Here is a 17614-nt window from a genome sequence, read left to right on the forward strand (position 1 = left end):
CCTGTCCCTCCTGCCCTGTGGGGCACCACCCAGCCTGCAGAGAGGATTCTGTCCACAGCCCCTGAGCTGGGAAAGCCCTGGCCCACACTCCTGTGGTGCCCTGAGCTCCCTGGAGCAGCGAGCCTGACTCTCCACTGCAGGCATGAGGGACACGGGACACTCCAGCCCCTGCCCTGTGCCTACACTCATCTGAAATGTCACTTTTTGGATCTCTTTGGACACCTTGAAGAAAAGGACACACAGCCAGGTCAGGGCACGCCTGTGGTGCAAGGGTTTCCCAAAAGGTACCTTTAATGTGTTTGCAGCAGCAGCAAGCAGTCAGTGCTAGTTTTGGCACCCAGAGTTAGATGTGCAGCACTACACATTAGACACCAAGTCATCCCACCCCAACGTTTGATCCATAGGAACAGAGAAAGTGAACTAAAACAGGACTATGAGCACATACAAAATCAAGTTATTCGTGTTCTATCACACTTCCAGCTGGTAATATTAGAAAAATAAACTTAAGACTGGTACTACAACACATTTTCTTTGCCAGCTGGCGAGAGTTTAAAACCCATGAGAACCCCCCTCCCCAAATTGTTGTTGTTGTACAAAGATCAGCTCACCCAGAGTAACAAAACTGCTGTACAGAAAGCATGCTCTGCATTCTCCTCAAAACACTTGGAGCCAGAATCCTTTTGCCACCCTGGAAAGTCTGGGTGTGTCATGTCCAGAAACCCTCTGCAGCTCTAAGGAAGGTGGTGCAGACTAACTCACACTATTGCAGCAGAGGCAGCAGCTCACCTGTGGGGGCAATCCACTGTCTCACTCGGGCTCTAGAAACTCCAAGGCTGTCTCTTTGTCTCTTTATCTGCCATTTCAACAGACAAGATACTCTGCTGAGTATATAAAAACTGTTATAAAAAGGCAATTGTAAAAGATAAGGTATTAGCAGAGGCATGTCAGCTTTTTTTAATAAAAAAAATAGCCATTATATCTATTTAAATAAGGCTTCTTGTTACAGATTGTTCCAGTTACTGAAGGAAACCAAGGCCTGATGAAAGAAAAAAAACATTATCCCCCACAAATGTTACTGTTCCTGCCCCAAGAACACAGCTCCAAGAAGTCATCCCATGTGCAAAGTGACAAATACTGGGGGAAGCTCCTGAAATGATATGCCCAGTCTAGTTTCTCTTGCGTTATCATCAAAATCTTAAAACAAAACCAAAACCTTTAAAGTTCTAAAATACACAAAAAAACCCCTTCATCTCAATATTTTTTCCAAAACAAATATATACAGCACGTTAATATGCAATATGCAAAAGCTCTGTGTTGCTGTTGGCAACATCTATGCCCTCCCCACCCCTATTCACAGGTGTACCTCTAACTGAAACACAATTACATCACTAAGCCTGTTAGTTTGAAAAGGGAATTTAATTCACTTAAAACTTGTAAATTTTGGTGTAGGGGCTCCACTCATTCGACTCTGGATTGTAGACCTCAAGTGTGTTCAAGAACTCATTGCCATCAAAGCCCCCCACTGCATAAATGGTGTTGGCCACGGTGGTGATGCCGGCGTTGCTCCTGGGCGTGGTCATGCTGCCCATCATCTTCCACTCGTTCCTGGCAGGGTCGTACATCTCCACGCAGTTCACCGCGTGCGTGCCGTCAAATCCTCCAGCCACAAAGAGCTTCCCTGTGTGAGGAAAGGGAGCCACGCTCACTGCTCGGCACCAGTTGGCCCTGTGCTCCCAGCAGGAGGCTCAGCAAAGCCCCAAGGGACCCGGGTGTTGTCACAGACCCTGGCCTGGTCAAGGCCTGCACTTACAGCAGCAATCTGCTTTGGGTCTCCTGCCCATGACAGCTGAGAGGAATTTGATTCAGACTAAGAGCAAAGTCCAAATTCAAACAGGTGCAGCTCTGGAAGCTGCACAGTGACACTTTCAGAACGAAGAGGTGGGGTGAATGCCCCACAACCAAGAGGTTTTTGCTTTTTAATTAAAAGTGGCCATTTAGCCAGGCTCCTACTGTATTGCTTCCTGCCCAGCTTTGTATTCTACTCGCATCAGAGCAAACACGAAAGGCCCCGAGGCAGCAGCCCCGGCCCTACCATCTCGGACAGCCACGCCGGCGCCGCGCCGCGCCACGTTCATGGGCGCCATCAGGGTCCAGGTGTTGTTCTCGGGGTTGTAGCGCTCCACGCTGTTGAGGCAGTTCCACGACTCGGCCCCGCCGATGATGTACAGGTACCCCCCCAGCTCACACACAGCCGACTGGTGCCTCCCTGCAACCAAAGCTGGCACAGTCAGCCACCAGCGACGCAAAGGGGCTTTGCTTTGGTGTAGTTTTTGCTTTGGTGCAGTTCTGCAGTTGCCCTTTTCTCCCCAACCCTGCCCAGCTTCCCAACAAACTTACGGATGTTAAGGGGAGCACAGCTCGTCCAAGCCTTTGTTACGGGATCGAACACATCACAGTTCTTCAGTCCTTTCTGGCCATAGGGATCAGAACCACCCACGATGTACAGCTTCCCGTTCAGGGCACACACTCCTGTTGATACAGGAAAGAATGGCAAGTAAGTAAGAAGTGGCTGAGTGTCCACCCCCCAGTCGGGTGCTGCAGAGGCCTCACCTGCGTTGCAGCGGTTGGTCCGCAGCTCGGGAACAGGCGTCCAGTCATCAATCTCAGGCTCGTACATCTCTCCACAGCTCAAGTCATCCGAGTGGCCGTTTGACCCACCCACAACGTACAGCTGCCCCTGAGAGGAACAAACCAACACCCGTCACCTCTCAGCACACCAGCCAGCTCCTGAGCACTCGGGCAACCGTGGAACTACAGAGAAACAACTTCTAGAGCTATCCTGTTCAGCGTGCCCCGTTCAGCTCAGCCCAGGTGCGCTCCCACCCCACACACCATCAGCACCGCCATCTGGAACCGGGCCCTCGGCGTCCTCATGGGCGCGATGAACGTCCAGGCGTCCTTCTCGGGGTCGTAGCACTCCACGGTGCGCAGGCACTCCTCCCTGTTGTAGCCCCCTGCAAGCGAGAGGTTACTGGCCCCGCATTCAGAGGCACCAGCGCGCCCCCGGCCCAGCAGCGCTGCCCCGGCTCACCCGCAGCGATGAGCCTGCCGTTCAGCTCGGCCGTGCCCAGCCCCGAGCGCGCGTACTGCATGGGGGACATGGGCTTCTCGATGAGGTCGCTGGGCTGCAGCTCGAAGCTCAGGCTCTTCAGCAGCCGCGGGGTGCTCGAGGGGGAGCTCTGGGGGCTGTTGCGGCCGTGCAGGAAGATGACGCACAGCACCCCGTCCAGCACGGCCAGGCACAGGTACGTGTTACCTGCGGGGACAGCACACCGTCAGCAGGGTGCACGGGGGAAGGGGGACTGAGCTGGGGGCTCTGCAGGTTGTGCCACTCCCCTCGGCAGCACGGAAACTTCATTTTTGTTCAGGTTACTGGTTCCAAAAGTGTTAGTTATTGACAACTATGCTTTAGACACCAAAAGAGTGCTCGAAGGACATATGACAGCAACTTAAACATGTGCTGAGAGTCTTCTTGCACACACAGAGCAAACAGCTTTGTTAATTAACTATGGATTGCCTGTCTCCTTAGGATTGTCTGGGAAAATGATGACACACTATGGATTTAGTTGGTAAGGAACTGAAATGTATGTCATCCCAGTTTGGCCCAGGTACATCAGAAGCACCCTACAAATTACTTGACTTGTATCATCAGTAAGGAGAAACACCTCAGCATTCCTCAGAGATGTGAAGGAAATCCCCAGGGAGCAGAAGGTGGCAGGTACCCAAGATGAGACACATCTGTTAGACAACCCCTGCCCCTGTTACTCACTCGAAGTCTTCTCTGAAGCAATGATTTTCCACTCGTGTTTAGGACTCTGAACAGTAGCATTTGGAGAAAGACTTCCAGAGGAGCTGCTACTGATCTGCTTGTGATCATTCTCACGTGGTGGCCTCTTCTGCAAAATCAAAAGGCAGCTACAGAAACCTAGCCAGAGACTACAGCTCCTTCTACCTCTGCTTCTCTGAGATACTGCGCAGCTACTCCAGAGCACACTTGTCTACCACCTCCGCAGAGCAGCATTTATAGCACACCTATATTTTCAGCAGAACATCTTGCCTGCCCAGCAACAGTGGCCAAAAACCACCCTACACTTTTCTCCTGGAACTCACTTTATCCTGGGACTGCAGCTTTATACTGCTGGTGCTGGACTGCAAATCCCTGAAGTCAGTGAGCATTTCTAGCAGGATTTACAAATGTAAGGAAAGAGCTACATGCAGCTGGAGAGAACTGAGCTACCACATAGGAGCCTCACTCCCAAGCTTTGCTTCTGAACTCGAGTTAATTATATAATGCTGTTTGGAAGGGAATAAACTATTCTCTTCATTCCCTGAAGACAAACTAATTTCACCTCAGTTCCCCTCTGTGCTCAGATTAGCTGTTTCTTGGATTTTACTCCCTTGATACTTCCTGCTAAGAAGTGATTTCTACTTTCTTTTCATCTCCAATTAAATTTACACTGTAGCTTACATTATTTTACTCTATTAAGAAAAAACTCAAAATTCCCAGTTTCAGCACAGTTGGCTGCGTTGTTGAGGCTCTCTTCCTGAAGAACAGGAAGTTACCATGCTGTCTATTCTGTTCAGCAGCAGAATTTATGACCACAGTCCCAAGTCTGCGATGCCTGCAGTTCCCTGGAGCCTGATCTCCATGGAAACTGTCACAAGACTTCAGAAACACATCACCTAACTCAGATAACCTCACACAGAGGAGCTGGATTGCTAAGCTCAGCTCACCGTGATGAGCAGCACACTTGTAGAGAGCATTTTTTTTATTTCTGAACCTCCATCCAATTAACCACTTAAGCTCTTATCTTTAAATTGCCTCAACAGCAACAGAAAATAGGAAGTTTTGTAATTCAAGAATGTAAAAGTTACAATTTTTCCAGGACTGGCATTTAGGGGATTTTTAGTGTTAGTTTTCTCAACTGTTAAGGTTGTCTGAAGTTGGTGACTTTTATATTAGGAAGGATTTGCAGAAAAACATTGAGAAGTCCTGGTCTTAGTTCTGAAAATGAACTTTCTTAACATTCACCTCTGTGCTTCTAAGCATTACAAATGGTATCCAGAGGTGGAGAACCCTATGAAGGCTTTCTAAAAACAATTAACAAACTGGAAAATTAGCTGGCTTCCCTTTTCCTCTCATTTCACTTCTAAAATATACATTCTGGGATGGACAGTGTTTTATACATTAGCTAAGAATTTTACGAAGGAAACTTTTTGTATGAACATATTTCACTGTTATCAAATATTACAATATGTTTGCTTCAAATTCATAAATTTAAACCAAGTTCATTTGTATAAAGCAAGTGATAATTTACAACTGTTAGTCCTTTTTTATTCTTTCTATCTTAGCCTGTGTTTGTACTACGCCATGTGGTTTTCTGGAGTTCAGAAGGATTACACCTGGTAAGAAATAAAAAAATAAAACCATAAAAAAAGGCCTCTCAAAAAGCACAGGAGTGATTTGCACTCAGTCAAAGCACCGGAGATTTGGCAGCTACACCACCAGTGCAGCTGAATAAAAGAAGTGGATGCTGGCAGCTGAAGGATTAGAACTTGGATCTGGAATCTTTTTCTGGGCCCAAATTTACCAGACACATTCCCCACTGCAAGCCAAGCAGTCCGTGTTTCTCTACAGACTCTGGGAACTCTACAAGGTCCCAGCTGACTTCCTACAGCTGAGTGCTTGTCTGCCTCTTCTTTCTTCTAACAGCCAGGATTGATTTTGAAGACAGAATTAGAGCTCTCTGTTGTGCAAAGGCTGAAAGTCAGCCCAGCCTGCCAAAGAGGCAGAAGCTGAGAGCACATCATGGCCTGCAGCAGCTCCCAGCCAGACACCTTCTCCTGGTGCACTTCTCCACTAACAGCACCTGCTGCCTTCTCTGCCAGCAGAACACAGGACTTCAGGTGTGCTGTAAACTGCTCCAGTCTACCTGGGGTTACCTGAGACTGTCTGCAATTGGTACCTGCACAAACTGAATGTGGTCATCATCACTGCCATACACCTCAGCCTGTCCATCTAGCAGATTTCCATCAAGCAGCTTGTGATCAGCTGAGTAGTACAGCGTTTGCACCTGCAAAAACAACAACAGAACACCCATGTGGCTGCTGTCTCTGTGCTCCTCAGCTACAGGCACATTACCCCAGGCACCACACTGCTCGTCAGCTCATCTCAAGCTCGCACAGTGGCAAAACTAAAAGGAAGCAGATGTCATGGTGGCAATCTTCAAATAGGGAGTGAAGGTTCCTTACTTTCTCAGCTTGAGAGAAATCTTCACTTTCCATGGGCTTCTGCTGTTTTCCCAGCACAGAAACATTAGACAAGCAAAAGGCACATTAATTTGCAGTTACACAAATTCACAGTCTCATGCAAGCATTTTCCTTATCCCTGCACACAAGTTTTCTGCTATGAAAAATACACATTTATCTCCATCAAAAAAGGCCAAGAGAAGCCAACAGACTCTAAAAGAAAGGTATGGGAATGAGGGAAGACAACATGAATTTAAACTCTGGAAGAAACTGTTGTCCACCACTGAAACCAGATGCAGCTGTTTCAACGAAATGCATCTTAATTTCAACATGATGTTTTAAATTAGTTTCTCCAAGAGGAAATATACACTTGAGATTATACGACAGCATCAACATGTACTTTTGCCTAGACAAGTGTTTCTGGGGATCTTTTGTGCTTGTAATAGCAGATTTTGAAAATTTTGAAGAATTTCACAAGATTTGGTAAAGTCTGTTTGCTGGAGCCAATTAAAAATTTTATCTTCCCGCAAATTTTGCCATTAAACACTGCCCAGGCTACATCTACCATTAGTATTCATGAGAAAAGCCATTTAACAACACACAAGTTTCAAAATAATGTATCCTGTAAAGGAGTAAGTAAACACCATTAAATCATCATGATCGTTCTCTGCCCACAGCGGATTTTCTTAGGAGCACTGGGGCAGGACTGCTGCTTCTGTACGTGTCAATACACTTGAGGCTCTTCTTGGTTCTTCAGCCTTGGTATCCTAGTTTTGTTAATAAACCTATGGGGAGATAAACCAACGGGGAGGAACAACCATTAGAAGCTTTTACCTACTGTGCATTTACAAGCAAAACCTGCAAAGGAAAACATCACCAATCTATGGCAAGTCTCAGTACCACCTCCCCAAACTAAAGCAGATACAGGCCACTCTCAGGCTACTATACAGCAACAGGGAGCAAAAAGGAAAGTGAAGACCAGACTGAACAGTGCATTCAGCTCACCTGAACACCCCCCCAGTTTCTCAGCTTAGGGGTACCTACAGCAAAATTTAAATTCCTTAGGGTCAGTTTAAAAAGTGATGGGGGAAAAAAAAAAAGAAAAAAGGGATCATCCTTCATATTGGCTTTTTTGGGGTTTTTTAAATGATTAATCCCAAAATCCCATTTTCTTAAAGACTAACCTCTTCCATTAGATCTTCCAGGCTGCCTCCGTTCTCCCAGATGCTGCGCTGTACCCAGTTGATTACCTTTGTGTACAATTTGCCATTGCTGGGTAGGCCAACATTGTCTTCCAGCATTATTTCAAGCTTGAGGGAGAAAAGAAAATATTATTTACTCTAGGAATTCTCTAGAAATGTACTCCCTCCCTGTAGCATGCTGTACTTTACAAAGCAAGCACAACTCTCTCTTTACCACAGAGCCAGAAAACACCACAAGGAGCTTTCAGCCTATGGAATTAGGAAGCACATTTAAATACAATCCCCTTTTACACCTGGAAAGGGTGACAGCACGTGTTCCCTACAGTTAAGGTTCACAGCACTAAGAATAGGACACAGATCCAAAATTGTCATACTACTGGCAGCAGTCAGTACACCAAGCTTTCCTGCCCTCAAAAGGGAAGGAAATCCTAGCTGCTCCTCAGGTTGCTTTTTGGAAATCCTTTACCAGAAGGAATTCTACAAACTTAAGCTAACCTTTAACCGTGGGAGCTTGAGAAATTCCTCCTGTTCTGAAATCTCTACAAGGTGTTCCTGAATGTAGCCATCGATCTTGTTCAACAACCGGGAGTCTCCCATGCAGCTGGCGAAGTTCCGGTACGAGATGCAGCTCTGCACGTCCATCTTGGAGAGCAAATAGTCACCACAGACCTGGCAGTGCAAGCAGACAGTTTTTATACATTTAAATCAGCTATCCCAACATACAGCAGCAGTGTTTTCTAACTGCAGAGTAGTGACTCTGCTGCCATCCCCATGCCAGTGCTGTAAAGGGAATGTTGCCTTCCACAGGAGTATGCACATCTTAAATGAAAAACTCGGACACATTCGGAAGCTACTGACATCTGCGCTGACCCCATGCTTTTCTACTGAACACCTATTCAAAACTACTTCTCAGACAGGTGAGCTAATAATCCCAATTCCCTTGTAAAGGGTACCCCTGTCTGTGGCTAAGGGTATTTCCAAAGTCAAGCACTACCAAATTTATGTTCAGGAGTGTGTGAATTATTCTTTTTCTGACAGATTGACAGGTTTGTTCATGCTCCCAACACAGCCAAGCACAGCACTGCTGCCACAGACCTGAAGGTAAGGAAATCAGCCAAGATTTAAAGCTGTTTTTCTTACAGGGGTGCACAAACACAAAACATAACTTCAGGGAACACCCTGGCACCTAAATAGATCAAGTGGAAGCACACATCCAGCTGGCACCAAATCAATACAGTGCTAAGGAGCATCTACAGCAGCTTTGTGCCGAGCACTTCTTCCACAGGTTTTGGCTCACTAACACCAAAAGGTGCAATGCTGTCAGCCTGGGAAGGCAGAATGGACTTCCACAAGAGCTGAGAACCATACCTGCTTAACCCTCTCCATCTTCAACTTCTTTGCTGCAGAGTATACATCTTTCACCAGCTCTTTATCAGCTTTTAACCTATTAAATAGAGAAATTTACCTTTTATTATTCTGATTTTTCAAATCAAAGTCTATCTTTTCTCTAGTTACTGTGAGAACTACTTACTGAGCAGTATAGGCATAATTCAACAGAACTTCAACAGCTTCTGGGTTGAGATCATCAAATTTCACATGGGAAACTCCATGACAGTCGCTGTCAGTGTTGAAGATTTCGAACAGGTAGGGACTGCAGCATGCCAGCACGGCTCGGTGTGCCAGCATCTCGTGTCCACACACCTTTATGTCAAACACAAACAAGAAGCCCACGAGCTAGTGAGGATTTTTTTGTAATTCCTTTTGTATTTTCACAATATGAAGGCCTACTCAGGTGAGGGCCACAGTTTAAATCAATTTTTCAAATCAACAGTCTCCAGCTGAAAGTTAGCATCACTCCTCTCAAAGTGCACCCCATCAGGATATTTTTTAGTATCCTTTTTTCAGAAAAATGGGCTTCTAAAATCTCACATCTCCCAGTCTGTGAAGCAACAGCTTCAGGTGGTGTAGCCCCCACATCCCCCCCAACAGGGCAGGGCACAGGTACCTGGAGGCGGACGTCGCAGAACTGGCCGCTCTTCCGTAAGGCGTTGAGTTTGGCAACAGACGACTCGATGAAGTTCTCATCCTCAAACATCAAATATCCGTTGGGAATCATTTTGGTGTTGGTCTGGCTGCACATGCAACAGACAAAGGTTACACACACAGCATTTTGCTTCAGCGCAGCAGTACTAGCAACACTGTTTGCAAACAAACATGCAGGGGGCATTAAGGGATTAATGATTTTCAGGGATTGAGGTCACAACTTTTAATGCATCCACATCACTTCAGCAGGTACTGGGTTCAAAACCACAGCCTGAATCTGTGCCAGCTCTGTGGGAGCAAGCTGGGAGCCACTGGATTACACAGATTCTCTTCCCTAAAGATCTTTTTTGGTAGATCCATTCCCAGCTAACATTAGTCATCACCACTTTCCACTCCCTACCACTCTGGTCCAGCTGCATTTTTTGCAGACACAAAACCCAGCTACACTGAAAAATAAGAACTGAGAATTTAAAGTAGCTTGTGAAGTAGAATAGATAAATAAACATTTTCTATTTAATTTTATGAGTAATGACTCAGTATTTTAGAGCAGCTGGAAGTCACGAAAGAACATTATGACCAACAAAAAAGACAATTTAATAAATTCTGAACAGTCATGTATTTTAAGTCATCTGAAAGCTAGAACAACTTCCTCTGAAGGCCTCAGCCATACACAAAAATACCACCTCAGGGAGATCAGTCTAAGACTGGAAAAATAACTTCAGGAAACTTTAATTTTTTTAAACTGGAAGCTATTTCATAGCTCCTTTTATTGATTCTTATTTAGTTAAGCACTTTCCAAATAAGAAGCTAATTAAGAACACTAAACTATTACCCTTGTATGACCTAACGAATTCGAAATAGTAATTTAAAACAAAAACTAGATTTCTAAGTTTGAGCTGCTAACATACACAGAAGTAGTTACCTTAAAAATCTTAAAGAGTATATGTGGGATTCTATTAATGATACCAGCAACAATTTTTATTTCCATCTCAAGTTCAAGAAAATTCTGAAGAACACACTAAATAAGAAAACTCCAAACCAGAAGCAGTGGATTGCAAAAATCAGTAATGAGAATACCAAAACTCACACAAAATACTTCTAGTGTTAATCCATCTATTTTAAAATCACTTACTACTGCGAGTATTCAACCCTAAACTGGCAACAATAATCTTACTTACAAACATCCATTTGTTGTGTTTTACTAAAGACACCAAGATTTAAAATTTACATAATTTCAGCAGAAGTACTGACTACTGTATACACAATTAATGGTACAACTTACCAAGCAAATATATGACTGTAAATTTAAAATAGCCCAATGGTATCACTGTGTTAGAACAGAGCACTTGAGTTTCAGGATCTCCTGATAGGGAAGATGTTTGTAGAAATGCAAAAGCAGACGTGTGTTTGCAGCTGCAATATGGATTCCAAAACTATCAGGCTTGAAGATGATGTAATATAGTCCTTATGAGCTATAGACATGAATTTCTTCTGTGATAGTCATGCATCATAACCTGCAATAAAGGAGAAGGTATCAAGTAAGGACAACAAATAGTGCTGCCATGTATTTCACGTAAAATTTGGTTCACGGTCCTGACCCAAACAAACAAGTTTTTCTTCACAAACAAGTTGGGGGTGTTTTATTGTTGTTGTTGTTTTTTTGTTTTGTTCTGTCCCCCCCCCAAAAGCAAGCAGTGTGAAAAATTCCATATTGACACCAATATGTCCTCATGCTTAATAAGAGACCAACCACATCATCGTTATACCCCCGGAGACAAGAAAGGGCTAAATTAGCGTTTAGGAAAAAAGTTAGAACAGCTGAATCCCATTTTTAGCCAACCCCTCACCAACTCTGCCCTTCAGCACATCCTATTATCATTACTGTTTCCACAAGTAGGTAACTCACACGTAAAGCAACAGAAATGACTCCATCTTCTAAAAGAACACAATCCACAAGCCTCCTACCTTCAGCTCTTCTTGTGCTCATCTACTTATAGCCTTCTTCTACTGAATGCCTAAAATTGTCTGAAGATGGATTAAGGACATGTCTGAAATGACTGGGCATGTCTCCAGTCTCCGCTACTTCCAGAAAGATTTATAAAGTCAGGAATCTGTATGACAGCTTTCTTTGGTAAAAGGTCTCTCTGCTGGGAACAGACCCTGTTGGGTTCTGGTTGAGCTCGGCACTGGCAGTGCAGACATTCACATGCTGGTGGGCTCTTTATGCCAGGATTTTCTGGGGAGGGGAGAAGACGAGGAGGAGGAGCAGCAGGGAGGGAACAGGCAACAAACACTCACTCTGGAACTTTCCATGACCCTGGTGCCACCTCAGGAAAACATCAATCACTTCAGTTCCAACACTATATTTGTATCCACAGAATAAATGCCACATTGGGAACTGGGTTCCCTAAAAATAGGTGCAGCTCATTTCTCCTTGTCAAGAAGTAGAAATGCCCTCCGTTTCAGGGAAGAGAACCTTGTGACGGCGGTGCGTGGCCAGCGCCCAGCCCAGGGGTGACTTTGGCAGGAGCGGTACCTGCCCGGCGCAGCTCAGCGGCTCCAGCAGGAGGCTGATTCCTGGGAGCAGCAGAGGGCATTATCCCACCACGTACCAGCTCCACGGACACTGCCTCCACACACAAAGATTGCAGGCAGCCGAGAACCGTGCAGGCAGAGCAAACACTGGCTGAGCTTGGCTCTGGAGCAGGCTCAGCCACACGGCCCAGGGAAGGGAACATCTGCTCCCGAGCACAGCAGTGTCCCACATCAAGGGAACACAGCACCCCTGAATGCTGGGGCACTGCAGGAGCAGCGCCCCCGCGCACAACTTCTGTCACCACACTGCAGTGCCAGTCTGCCTCGCTGGGAAATCGCATGCATAGGTGAGATTAAACAATAATAAATTAAGGTATATTCTTTTTGGAATCCTACAGGCAAGTTAAGAAACTGAGACCAAGCTCTATTTAACAAATATTGTTTAATTAGGCATTTGGAAGTCAACACTTCCCCGTCAGTACAACTGGCATAATCTCTGCAATTTTTAAAGCAAGCAAACTTCTCAAAACAGAACCCAACTGCCTGATGTCCACACCTTCCCCAAAAATTCACCTCAACCAAAACATTTAAAGTCACGGGACAGCTAGTCAAACTATTCTAACTAAATCCCACAATCAGCCTCGCTCAGTTGACATCTCTGGGCACGTGTTGTCACATTCTGCTGTAACACATCAGTTTTATTTCCAATGTTCTAACTCTGCCACACATACTTGCTTGGGATCTTGAAGACCTAAGAAGGTCATCCAACATAGTTCTGGATTGAAATGGAAGATCTGTCTGCTAAAATCCTCCTTTGTGTGAGACGCCAATCCCATGCAGATGCATGTATGTCCCTAATGGTATTGTCCAATCTGAGTATCTAGGAATTTGAACATCTTAATTACTGCCACAGATTTTCAATGCTGTTGTGTGTGTCACAGCTAATATTATTATTCAAAACAGCATTAAATAGCACAAGCAAATTCACAGCTTTTCACATTTTGGTTTGGAGTACTGCTGCTACAACACAACCCGAACTATCAGCTGAAATTCACTGCAAAGTCAAGAACGCTGCCTATTCTGCATTAAAGGTCACTGCAAACAAACTCTTTCCTTTAAATCATTTTTAAAAATCAAAATCACTTTGTCATTACCTTCCCCTCCTTGCTTATACTCCCTTTTAGCTGAGCACATGAAGAACTCTGTGGCTTTTTTTATAACTATCCAGGATTTTAAATTTTTTTAAGCCAAGTGAGATGTTCCCAGATGACTGTCAGCCAGGTAAAGCCTGACATTATGACTGTTCAAGCTCCATCCAAATGCATTTCTTTAAACACATTAAAGCTACAGAATTATCATCCCAGAATGGGAACAACACATTCCACTGGAGAAAACTCCTACTTGAGAGCAGCTGTTCCCTTACTTTTAAAATGATACAAAATAAATAAAGAGTAATGCATAAACTTTAGATTTTTGTTGTAATTTTAACAGTAAGGACTGGAACTGGTGGGGCTGGAGGCCCCCTTGGATCAAGAGCCGATCACTGGCTCAGGCAGGCCTGAATCAGGGAACATCCACATGGTGTGCTCTGGCACCCCAGCTGTTCCCAGGCACAGGAATGCAGGGACTCAAATGTCTGCCCAGCTGCTCGATTTTAAACAGAACCTTGTTGTAGCAATTGTGCTTCCTGAATGCCTCACATCATGCACACACTGAGATTTTCCTTTGCCATGTACGTGTACTACTGGGCCGTGAGCGAGTCACAGCTCATCACAACTCAGAGATAAACTGGCTGCACATCCTCACTTCCAGAAGGGAGATTCCCTCCTTTTAAACTCCTCTATTTCACTGCTGCCCTATTTAAAGGTATATTTAAGAAAACCTGACTAAATAGCACTGATACTGAGACACAGTGATCCTCAGTGCTCCCTAGGCCTCTCCCCCGCAGAGCCTCTTGCAGGAGCTGTGGTCTCAGGTGACCACCAAGAAAACAAGCCCCAGAGGCAGAGTCACCTTGCCCATGACCTAACAACACAGGGACCATCTCTATTTTACCTCTCATCTTTAATACAGCCCATTTCCCATGCGCAGCATTTGCCATGCCAATTCTGAACAAACCTTTTAGTCAAATTAATATACTACTTCTTCAACCCACAGGTAAAGCACTACTTTGGGGAAGACACTTGATAAACTTTTGATTTAACATCAATACTTGCTGATGTAATGACAGACAGCTGATTGACACTTGTGAAACAAAAAAGGAATTGAACATCTAGTCAGAGCTTTCTGGCTTGTGACAGCGCAGCTCAGAAGAAATGTAGGTCACACCTACGACTGCTCACAGTCCATTATCTGTATCAGAATATAAAACCAAACGTCCTCAACAGTTCTTTCATACATTAGCATTTATTTATGGTAAAAACACATCATCTTTTCATATTGGAGTCTGCATCTGGGCAGAACACCAAAGACAAGACATTTTTTAGCATGCTTTACACCACTAAAGAGGCCCAACCTCTTTATACCAGTAATCTGATGTAAGACTCTGAATTTACAATTTTGTTTTGCTTATTCACTTTGCAGTTGCATTCCACTAAAGATTTAGTCTCACTGCTAACTATGTCTTGTAGACAAAATTTTTCTATTTCACTGCACATCAACCTCAGTCATGCTCCCATGCCAACAGTGAGGACAGGGAGAGAGATGGAATATTTGCTATCACTGGTTAGGAGTTGAAGAGGAATGACAGAGTACTGTGGACATTTTCCAAAACCTCTTACATGCAGCCCAGGAAGGTGCAATGCTTGGACTGCCCTCTATAGAAAGCAAGGCCAGAGAGCTTCCAAACACATTTATGCATTCAGATTTTAAAAATTTATAAGCAGCAGGCTTCACGCTTGAATGTTACTGCTGTTCCAGCGACAACCCTCAGCTGCAACACTCTGGCTGCTCATTCAGCACTGGCTTCCAGGACTGGCCTCCCACACTTCTAAGCCCCAGCTCTGGTCATTAGTTCCCTTTTCACACTGGTTCTGCCTTTCCTCTCCTTCCCCACTTTATACTTTTGCTGTTGTTGTCACAGTCCTTATCTACACCTCTTTTTCAACCTTCTGCCTCACATTCACTCTATTAAAATCTGAGTTCTTTTCTCCCCTTTTCCCACCCCCTGGGTTTATTTTTTTCTATTAACACAGACTTCCCACAGTTCTCCAAACATCTGTCACACAATCAAACCACTGAGTTTTGTTTATATGTCCTCCTTGTCTTCCACCCCCATTCTGGGCAGTTTTTGCCTTTCTTACCATCTTCTGCTCCTTACGAACTCAAGCTGATGAAAATAAAATCAGACTTAATTACAGCAGCTAACACACAGCTTCCAGACTGGAAAGTATTCCCTGACTGTTGACTCCTGTGCTCCAGGAGTCAGGCTTGTGGCTACAAAATCTGTTTTCGAAAATTAAACCAATCTCACCATCAAAGCACCACATCCTGCTTGCTTTCTTATTTTCTAGCTCTCTGACAGAAGAGAATAGATGTGGTGTCTACACACCCATCACTGCAAACAAAAAAAAAAAGTCCTCCCTTCACAAAGCACACAAATAAGGAGTGACATGAGTGTATTTCCATTAGTCTATCACCACACATCTCCTTAGGAAATAACTCGGATGTTTTGCCTCTCACTGTCAGTATTTTTCTACCCTGCATGAAATTACAGCCAATTCAGGTTTTGTTATCTGTGGGAATGCTGTGAAGGAACTGCACAAGTGCCAACGCAAAGGCATTTTCTACCTTGAAGCACCTCTGAAAATACTAAAAAGCTCTGGAAATTGATGCATGCAGGCAGAAAATACTGCACACCTCCCCAACCACCCTCCAAAAAACCCCAAAAAAAACCAAACCACCCTGATCATTCACCTTCATCAGCTTTCCCCAGAAGCACTAATGTGAGCTGGCAGCCACTGTTTTTCCTTTATTATCTCCCACTTCCTCGAACTGCTATAGATGACAGGGAGGGTCACGACATTGGCAAACAGCTATCAGCACACGTTGCTCATCCTGGAGCGGCTACTTCCTTCGAACTCCAGGATTCCCGCGATTCTTTTTTCCCCCCCATTCTCGGTACGGGTTTAGGAAGATGCCTCTCCGCTCTGCAGCGTGGCGCTGGAAGAGGCAGCGCCTGACCTCGGCCCCGCAAACGCACGCATGGGGAACCCGGGAATTCCCGGCGGGGGCTACATCGCACTGCCCGGCCGCCGAGGCCCGCCCGTTCCCCCGGCACGGAGGGAGCGGCCTCACGCCCTTCAGGCCATGCGGGCAATTCCGCGGCCCAAGAAAACGAGCAAGCAACAAAGCGCCTCGGGGCCGCAGGAGCTCCGGTCCCCCGAGCGCGGGGCGCCCGCCCGGGCCGCCGCCTCCGCGCGCTCCCCAGCTCCGAACAAAGCGCGGCCGCACGGCCCCCGCCCGCCGTACCTGGTGCCTCTGGGCGCGGACGGCGCTGAACATATTGAGAGCCTCCAGAATGCGGGGGAAGAAGACTCGCGGGCGCAACCCCGGCTGGCCGGGAAGGAGCAGCGGAGGAACGAAGGGAGCGGAGAGCAGAGGGCGCGGCGCTACCGAGGGAAGGCGGGAGCGGAGAGGGTAAGCGCGGCCACGCGAGCTGCGGACACACGCACAGCGCCGAGCCCCGGACTCTCCGCCTCCGGGAGGCGGGAGGAGAGCGGGGAGGGGAGGAGGCGGTGCTGGGGCGGCCGCGATCGGCTCCGCTCGGCCGCGGAACGAGTCCGGCCGCCCCGCCCTCCGCGGCCCCTCCGCCTCAGGGCCGGCGGGAAGAGGCGCCGAGCCCGTCGGGGCTGAGGCGGAGGAAGTGGCGGGGCGAAAGCACCGTGCCCGTTTCTGTCCGTACCGACTGCTGCCGCGAGTGTTGGTCGCAGCACTCAGCCACGAGCACAACTGGTTCAGTAGGCTTTCATTTTCGGGCCTGGCGCTGCTTGTTCTCCTCAGCCACGACACCATGCGGTCCGCCCTGCCGTGACACTCCCTCAGCCGTGACTCTTCCATAGCCATGTCAGCACCTCAGCTACAGGTCTCCCTCGGTCATTACTCCTCCCCAGCCATAACATCCCCTCAGCCATGACTCTCCTTCACCCGTTTGACCCCCTCAGCCATGGCTCCCCCTCAGTCATGCCTACCCCTCAGCCATGGCTCCCCCTCAGCCATGGCTCCCCTTCAGCCACAATACTCCCTCATCAATCTGGGCTGTAGTTCAAGGCATTATATCTGTTTGACAGAAAAAATACCGTGTTTAATGTTGGGAGCTCTCCCTGGGAGCTTGCTCTCTGTGTGAGGCCATGACAAATCCATCCCACCTCACCCCATCCTCCTGGAGTCCCTCTGGGGACAGCATTTTCCAGATGAACAGCATTTTCAACAGCTGGATGAGAAATTCACCCACACACTTCAGGATAAATTCTGTCTTTCCAGGGAAATTAATTTTTAAACATCTCTGCTGATAAACGAGGGTTATT

The 17614-nt window shown here is 46.3% G+C and overlaps 1 protein-coding gene across 3 annotated transcripts; it reads right to left on the bottom strand.

The window, feature by feature from the left end:
* Nucleotides 1-248: 248 nt before the first annotated feature.
* LOC121344575 (influenza virus NS1A binding protein) lies at nucleotides 249-16791 on the bottom strand. 3 transcript variants are annotated; one of them, XM_041420691.1, is made up of 15 exons: nucleotides 16560-16791; nucleotides 10837-11068; nucleotides 9517-9643; nucleotides 9043-9212; nucleotides 8880-8955; nucleotides 8007-8180; nucleotides 7494-7619; nucleotides 6027-6134; nucleotides 3830-3956; nucleotides 3092-3316; nucleotides 2893-3014; nucleotides 2611-2737; nucleotides 2398-2529; nucleotides 2093-2266; nucleotides 249-1678 (listed from the first exon to the last, which is right to left on the bottom strand). In XM_041420691.1, the coding sequence occupies exons 3-15, from the start codon at nucleotides 9625-9627 to the stop codon at nucleotides 1425-1427; spliced, it is 1926 nt and encodes a 641-aa protein (XP_041276625.1). In that variant the 5' UTR covers nucleotides 9628-9643; nucleotides 10837-11068; nucleotides 16560-16791; the 3' UTR covers nucleotides 249-1424. The 3 variants fall into 3 exon arrangements, with proteins under 3 accessions (XP_041276625.1, XP_041276626.1, XP_041276628.1); XM_041420692.1 differs by lacking the exon at nucleotides 16560-16791 and adding an exon at nucleotides 11520-11757; XM_041420694.1 differs by lacking the exon at nucleotides 16560-16791 and adding an exon at nucleotides 11461-11757.
* Nucleotides 16792-17614: the final 823 nt, after the last annotated feature.

Source organism: Onychostruthus taczanowskii, unplaced genomic scaffold, assembly GCF_017590055.1.
Source record: "Onychostruthus taczanowskii isolate IOZ18803 unplaced genomic scaffold, ASM1759005v1 scaffold65, whole genome shotgun sequence".
Lineage (NCBI taxonomy): Eukaryota > Metazoa > Chordata > Aves > Passeriformes > Passeridae > Onychostruthus > Onychostruthus taczanowskii.